At 33.9% G+C, this 8,699-nt stretch overlaps 1 protein-coding gene across 1 annotated transcript; it reads right to left on the bottom strand.

Moving 5' to 3' along the window:
• Nucleotides 1–2,888: 2,888 nt before the first annotated feature.
• Nucleotides 2,889–6,211, bottom strand: LOC109209241 (pathogenesis-related protein 5). Its single transcript, XM_019372469.1, has 4 exons — nt 5,828–6,211; nt 5,427–5,732; nt 4,897–5,266; nt 2,889–3,325 (listed from the first exon to the last, which is right to left on the bottom strand). The coding sequence occupies exons 1-4, from the start codon at nt 5,889–5,891 to the stop codon at nt 3,091–3,093; spliced, it is 975 nt and encodes a 324-aa protein (XP_019228014.1). The 5' UTR covers nt 5,892–6,211; the 3' UTR covers nt 2,889–3,090.
• Between the last annotated feature and the right edge of the window lie 2,488 nt (nt 6,212–8,699).

Below are 8,699 nucleotides of genomic sequence, written 5' to 3'. Positions count from 1 at the left end.
TTATCTTAGTGTTAAAACAAATTTTCCACCAGCTTTTGAAAGGCACAAAAATGAGTAAAAACTTCTGATTTATTTTTCATTGCATAAAGCCATGTAAATCGAGAAAAATCATCAACAAAAATAACATAATATTGAAAGCCCAAATTGGATAAAATGGGTGATTGCCAAACATCTGAGTGAATAATATCCAAAGAAAAAGAACTACAATGTTCCACTTGATTGAATGATAAACGATGAGACTTTCCTAGACGACAAGAGACACATTCATTACTAAACGAATTTGACAAACTAATAGCATTATTGTTTTTAAGAGTAGCTAAAACACGAGCACCACTGTGTCCCAAGCGACAATGCCATGTATCACCAGACTGACGAAAAGCAACGTAAGCTTGAGGAGAAGAAAACCCGGACCAAGGATATAAAGGATATACATCGTCCTCACTAGAAGCTTGAAGGAGAGTTTGACCCGAGGCTTTGTCCTTAACAATAACAGAAGATGAGTCAAAATTAACAGCACAATCATTATCCTTACATAATCTTTTGACAGAAAGTAAATTATGGCGGGGATGGGGAATATGAAATATGGATTTCAAATGCAGGGAACGAGATGGAGTGGGTAACTGAGGGTAGCCAATATTTTCAATTTTAAGCAAAGATTCATTCCCAACCAAGACATGATCAGAACCATTGTAAACAGATTTATGCATAAAATTACCTTCAGATGGAGTCATGTGAGCGGAAGCAGCTGAGACTAAATACCAAGTAGCATCATTTGTTTCACCAACCGACATAGCAGCGAAAGACTAAGGCAGATCGTTAGCAACAAATGCATGGTCAAAACGATTATTACACTGAAGAGCAGAATGACCAGGATTTCCACAAATTTGACAAATAGTTGGAGAAGGTGGAGGACCTAAAACTCCAATGGACGATGAAGGTGCACTAAAAGATGGTGAAATATAAGGAACAGTCGGAGCGCTACCAATACATGACGATGATTGTCCAGGGAAACCACTGCGAGTAAAAGTGTTGCCAGAAGATGTCTGATGTTGTTTACCCCGACTATAGGAGACTCGACCTCTACCGACGCGGCCTCGACCTCTAGAAGTGAAAGAACGACCCCTGCCACGACCTCCTGGAGAAGCAGATTGAATACCCGAGACATTTGAGGGATTTGAGGTCACATTTTGAGCAGCAAACACTTGATGAGTGACAATTGTATCTATATCCTTGAAACGCTTCAACCGTTGTTCATGGAGTAGAAGCTTCGTTATGAGTTCTTCAAGCGACAATGAACCAGGAAAGTGTGTAATAATCCCAACCAAAGTGTCATATTCCTTGCCCAATCGAAGAAGCACATGATCAATAAAATCTTGAGAAGAGACAGGAGAATTTATCGCCGCAAGAGAGTCAGCAATCTGCTTGGCCTCGCGAAGATACTGATCAATTGACATGGAGTCATTTTTGCGCATAGTTGTAAGTTGTCTCTTTAGTTCAACAGATTTTGCTTGACTGGCATCCATGTAGCAACGTTGTAGAGAATTTCAGATATCACGTGAAGTAGGCAGTAAATGAACATCCATGAAAACTTCTCGAGAAAGCATCGCAAACAACCAAGAACGAACACTTTGATCAACTCTAACCCATGATCTATAAAGAGGATTAGGTTGTTGAGTTCCGGATGCATCATAGATAAAGAGATGTGGTGGAGGAATTGAGCCATCAACAAATCTAAGAAGTTCACGTGAGAGCAGGAGAGATTGAAATTGAGTACGCTATGTGAGGTGGTCTTCAACAGAGGCAAGCTTTATAGTCACCAGATTTGTGACGTTTAGTGCAGCAACAGCGGCGACGGAATTGTACTGTGAGAGAGATGTTGGGTCCAAAGATCCAGTAAATGGCAATTGAAAAGATAAACCAAGACTACTAACTAATGAACCAGGTAAAGTGTTAAGAGAGGAAGATTGATCTGGGAGAGAGGTTTGCACCGAGGAAATTGAATAAGAGATAGGAGGAAGGGAGAATGGTGGAAGTGTTTGAGAGAGAGGAGGAATTATGGAAGCTCCAGTGGCTGAAGTTGCAGATAAATTAGAAGGAATAATAGGATCTGTTGGAGAAGAAACAGGCGCTGAAGATGTTTCCGTGGTGGATGTCACCATATTTGATTGCGAAGAACTTTTGTGAAATAGGTTTGGCTGATAATGGCTATCTGATACCATGTGAGAAATAGTATTCTTCCCAAGATGCTCTAAAAGTGAGAGCTTTGTCTATTATATATAGAGTACAATGTATCAAGTCAACAAGGACTCTACCTAGAGTACAAGGTTATGTAAACAAGGACTCTTTAGAATACAAATTATAAGACTAAATGAATTCTACCTATTCTATAAGCACTAATAAACAGTTCAAGCCTGATTATCCCTAAGTTCAATGTGAGTTTTTCTAGTTGGATTTGCTCCCCCGCCGTGATTCAATAAATGGATAAGAGGCTAGAACACGTTCAATTTAATAAAAAAAGAAATCTTTTTTCCGATTTATTTTTTTTCTTACGATACGATATTCAACTCTTTAATAAGTACTTAAATAATTTCATAGTACTTTGATATGAAGAATGATGTGTTTTGGTAATATTTGGCTCCACATGGACAATAACACATTACAAATATAAAAAATGAGAGCAGCATGGCAATTGTGGCAGGCAACATGATTCAATTTTTACATATTTTGTAGCCAGGAATCACATTTACAACTACCAAGCTTGCAATATGAGTAAAGTAGCTAGGGTCAGCTTAACCAACAACCAACTAACTATTGTTTTCAACTAAAGCAAAATGCTTTCTTTCTCATTATAGTCTGAATCAACTCCCAATGTTTATAGTACAATGAAATTAAAAAAGAAACTTCAAATTCAATAAATTTTTCTTGTTTTCTGAATCTTACAGATCTTTCTGGATGTCTAAAAAAAGGTACAAAAGCAAAAGTGAACACTGGAATAATAATTCTGTAAATTAATCTCTCTATACATGTGAAACCCTGAAAAATTGTGCTTTACAAAAAATTTGGAGAAAACCGACGTGACTATATCAAATATTAAATCAATAATAAAAAGTGAATTAAAGAAAAGATAAAAAAGGCCATTTTTGTGTCTAAGTAAGAAAATCTTGATGAGTCTCCCGTCATAAAATCCGGCAGCCATGAACTGCCAAAGGGAAATGGATCCTCCGGCGGACTGGAACCCGAACCGGATCCGCCATCTGTTCCGGTGGCCGGTTGGCCGTTTCCGGTGCCGCTCAAAGACATTGAAGAATCTCGTGAAGATTTCTGACTGCAAGCAAATATAAAAATTTTATGAGATTCACGTAATTCTTAATTTGAACGACTTATACAGTAATAATTCATACAATCGCTTTTAACTTTTATTTTTATTTTTATATTGTGGCATAGTTGTTATGTATGAGTTTTAAGTCATCGACATGCAATATTAACTTAGTTTGACATTTATTTATAAATTTGTTTTTGGAACCCCAGGAAAACCCGTAGCCGCTACATGCTCTGCCCTTCGGATGAGCACTCTATGGTGAGCATACCGTGGGCACTGGGTAAACCTCCACTGTATAATAGTCTGCAAACTAGATAGGGGATGTAAATCGCACTAGACAAGCCATCTGTATGAATTACCGTCCTCCAAACCAACTGGGCCGTCCCCGAAGGGAATTCATCTACAAATTCTTTGTAACATATTTTAATACTTATTTTAATATGTTGCAATATTTACTTTAATATCAAATGGTCATATGACATCTAAAACTTTATACAAAAGCTTCCAAGAAAATTACGTCGATTGATGTGATGTAATTACTAACAAGTTTATCCGGTGAAAAGAATAAAGTGCAAATGGACCTATGAGAAAAAAAATTAAATTAAAAGAAGATACTATTCATTTGTTCTACGGAAGAAAAAGGTGAAAAAAAGAGATATTCAAGATAAGATTACAGAACGAAGCCACTTAAAGATTCTCTATATATAGTAGCCAACTAATGCTACTGTCATTTTTTAATGCTCTTAATAATATTTTATACTTAATTAAAAGTAGCAAGTCATCTAACAACCACGAAAAACACTAATCACCTATCTTTAGATTTCTTCCTCTATATCTTTTTTAAAAGTTTCTTGTTATATTTGTTTCTAAATTTTATATAGTTTAAAATTTATAAGTAGAAGATGGTATTTTTTTTTTGGATGGTTTAACACGACTAACATACCACGCCGTACTCAATAGAATAATGGACACTGACTACAATTTGAATTGTCTCTCCAACACTGTTTTACACTTTATCAAGACGAAAATGAAAAGTTATTAATCGCAATTAAAAAGATGTCACCTAATTAAAATTCGTGACACTTCGATTCGAATTGTAATATCTCAATCACTAAGATGCTATAGAAAAAAATACTCCGTAATATCTAATCAGCCTTGTACTGCATTGAGCTAAAAGCTAGCTAGAAAAGGAAAAAAAGGTATTTCCAATTACGAAAAGCTATTTTATTCAGCAGAACACGTCATTATTACATACTTTTTGTTATTTACGAGTAAATCAACGGACAACGACAAAGATAAAAAAGAGATGATCAAAAGTAGAGAATAAGATTTCAATAAGCAAATGGAAAAATGATATTATAAAGCCGCTATAAAAATAATAGCTGAAAAATGTATAAATATAATATATATATATATATTCGGTATATTATATATAAAAACTATACAATTTTTTTTATATTTTTCGGCTACCAAATGTAAATAGTTTCTAATTGAGCTAAAAGTAATAATACCTCTAAGAATATTAGGACAGAAAACAAATGTATTGAAAAAATAATTAAATGAATAAAAAACCTTACCTTGTTAATGAAGGGCAGAATGTAATCGTATAATCAGCTCCTGTACATGTAAAAGTACTCGTAGGATCATCATACGCGTAGCTATACGATTTAGGACACGCGTTTTTAAACATCGCTGAATAGCTCGACGGTTTACAGGTGGAAGGTGAAGCATACGCGCCGCTGCAACAATATTCCGGGCTACCAAATGCTTCACATGCACTCTTGCATGCTTGCCCATCCCCGACCCGCAACTCATTCGGGCACATTCGATTCAAATCCTTCACGCAACCCGTCGTATCACATGGACCCGACCCGCCAACTGCTTGGATTGCCATTGGTAAATTGTATCCGTCAACTAAGCTAACATCATAGAAATCTTGCTTCGTACCTGTTGAAAATAAAATTAATTCAATTAATGTATATAGATAAGATATCACATAATTTACTATTAAGCAGACAGTAATTTTCACGTGTTTGGCCCATAATTTTTTTTAGAAAGGACATGTCGAAAATATATGTAATAACTTTTAAATGAGGCGATCACGTACCGGAGAAAATAGTGAACTCTGCAAGGGTGGCCGGAGGAGTTGCTCCGGCGCCATTGCATTCCATTTGGTTTGAGCCACAATCGCCGGTGGCACAATTTCCTTGACCGTTGTTACCGTCAAAATTACAACCGGTTCTGCCCCAGATCCGACCCGACCATTCTTGTGGAGCTTGGAATACCCGTGAATCACCTGGAGCAAGCATGAATCCGGTACTATCCAGTTTTTGGCTACCTACATTGGCTAATATTCCAGGCCATACGTTGTAACCACATCTGTTTATTAAATTAAAACTAGCACCAGAAATGCCTGAGAAAGAATATCAGAATTAGTATCATCAATAATATGATCCTATAAAACGCTTAAAATGATAATAATACATAAGTTTAAAATATTTTACGTACCTCTGTGGGAGCAGACGAAAATGAAGATGATAAAAATGAAGGAAGAAGAAAATCTAGAGTCCATTTGTAGAAAAATGAGTCAGACCTACGTGGATATCTATATTTTTATTTTGTTGTTTTTCTGTAGAGTGCATGCAAATTTATGAGAGAGAGAGAGAGAGAGAGAGAGAAGGGGTTTATGAGATGCTAGTTAAGGCTTTAAATAGAAGAAGAGTGATGTAGGAGTGGAGTTGGGTGTAAATAGTTGTATTCAGGGGCGGATTTAGGGGGCGGATCGCCGAAAAATTACACTATATATATGGCAAAATTTGATTTTTACCTCTATATACTAAGTTTTGAACCCTCTTAACATAACCCAAAAGTGTAGTTTAGCGGTCGAGGGGGTTCAAAACCTTAATAAGGTCATAGGTTCAACTCCCACTAGCTACAAAAATTATTTTTTGAACCCCATTCGTAAAGATCCTGCCTCCGCCACTGATTGTATTACTGTTAATTTTTGATAAAATAAACAAGTAGTGATCAACTTTTGTGTGCTTCCTTTTAGTTTTTTGAAGATAAAAGAGAAAAAGAACGAGGCATTCGCTTGTGTGAACGAGAATGAGAAAGAGAAAGAAAACTGTATACAAATTGAAAGAGCGAAAGATAGGAATATATATAAACGCAATTTTGTTTTTTCCACTTCTATATAATGCAAAAATTACCTAACAAATACTAAGACTGATGTTTACCAAATATAGTAGATGCCAATGCACCTAATATCAGCTTAGAAGGAACCACAATACTTAGTATGCCTTAATTTCAAATAAAAAAAATTAAACCTTATAAGATTACTATATTTTTATTACTAGAAATTCATCACTCACTACGGGTTGAAATCACATATCTTTATTTTACAAAATGTAAAAAGAATCGAGTTTATGTCATCTTTTCTCGAATTTGATATGTACATGGCACTATTAAGATAGTACTCGTTTAATACTCTTTTGTTCTTACTCCTTCCGGTTCACTTTAATTACAATTTTTTTTTTGTCTTTTTTTGTAATCCACGATATTTAATTTTTTCAATTATCAAAAAGGAATTAATTTTTTTTTCCCAAAGTTGTCCTTAGAGTAAATAGTCTAAAAGCATTTGTTATGTTTTCAATTAATAAATTAAAGTTAATACGGTCAATTTTATTGTTAATTAATGCTAAAAGATAAATTTCTTAATATGTATGAAAACAACCAAAAAATTAATTAAAGTGGACCAGATGGATTAATAAATTTCAATAAAAAATCACACTCTTTCTTGGTAAAAGTATTAACATTCTATATTTATTGGCTTCAAATCTAGAATTTATCTCTGAAATTTGTGTTAATTAAAGGTCGGATATTTAAAAGAAGAATTAACCCAAATATATAGCCGTTTACTTAACCGTTTAAACTAAAAATAGTCGGTAGATGTATAATATATATATATATATATATATATATATATATATATAATTAATATATAAACTATATATATGACTTAAAAAAATGAATAATAAATATGACCAGCTATTTGTATATAGATCCTTATTTAAAATCTATACTTAAGATATTTGTTCAGCTTGTCCAACTTTAAGTAAAGTTGTTAGTAGTAACTTTTCTAGCAGGCTAAATCACATTGGTTAATTTCTCACTTTTTGCAAACAAAGCAACGTCAGCAACACGTTGGCAGCCAAAAACAACAAGTTACGAACCAATTTTTTTAGATCATTATCACATGCGACGTAAAGTTTTCTGTAAATGACCACCTTCGTTACGATGGAACAGATGAGATTGTTCTTTCCTTAACTAGAGGTCTCGAGTTCGTGCTCTGGATATAAAAAAAGCCTTGATAAAGAGCGCTTCCTCGAACGGGGCTCTACTAGGCGCAAATCCGAATATAGTCGAGCTCCAATGCGAGGACCGGACAAAGGATCACGAGAAACCCTAAAAAAAAAGTTTTCTCTACATGGATCGAAGCTTTTAGGAGTAAAAGATAAGCTAAAGCTTTCAAAATTTTGTGCTTTAACTTAAAAAGCGCTTTGTGGAAATATAGTTAGTCTTTGTATGAAAATTTTATGTTTTCAGTTAAGAAAAAGATATTATGTTAGTACTATTGAGTGTGCTATGTGCTTAAACAGAACGTCATAATACTTTCGGTAAAATGTGCTTAAATAGAAGGGTAAATAGGAGTTAAAACTTTTATACACTGACAATATAAAATATTATTTGATACTATGTTAGAGAAAAAAACATGTAACTGTCTATTATAAGTCTATTTAGTAATCCGTAAAGGTAAGCGTAGTATATAAGTACTCCCTCCGTTCACTTTTACTTGTCCAGTATTGTTAAAAATAGATTTTCACTTTTACTTGTCACTTTTAGCATATTAAGAGAAGATAATTTCTTTTTTTCTGTTATACCCACAATATTAATTAGTCATTTCAAATCATTTTCTTAAATTCATTAAAAATATGCACTTCATTTATTATTTTTTTAGGGATGTGTAAAGTCCATAGTTGACAAGTAAATGTGAACGGCGGGAGCAAAAATACTCCTCACGGTCCACTTTAATTTATTTTTTGGCCTTTTTTTGTGTTTCACAATATTTGATTTTTTCAGATATCAAGAAGGAATTAACTGCCTAAAAATTTGTCGTATTTCCAATGAATATATTAAGGTTAATATGGTCAATTTTATTGTTAATTAATATTAAAAATAAATTTTTTAATATGTGCGAAAATAGCCAAAAAAAAAAACAGTTAAAGTGATCTTTTAAGTGAGTACTGTCGTAAAGTGGGGGAAAAAAATGGAATCCCTATCATTATATTCATCAAATTCATTCAGTTAAAGAGCACTAAGT

This window comes from Nicotiana attenuata, unplaced genomic scaffold (genome assembly GCF_001879085.1).
Source record: "Nicotiana attenuata strain UT unplaced genomic scaffold, NIATTr2, whole genome shotgun sequence".
Taxonomy (NCBI): domain Eukaryota; kingdom Viridiplantae; phylum Streptophyta; class Magnoliopsida; order Solanales; family Solanaceae; genus Nicotiana; species Nicotiana attenuata.
The sequence above is the reverse complement of the archived record's forward strand: the minus strand, read 5'-3'. Positions and strand labels throughout refer to the sequence as shown.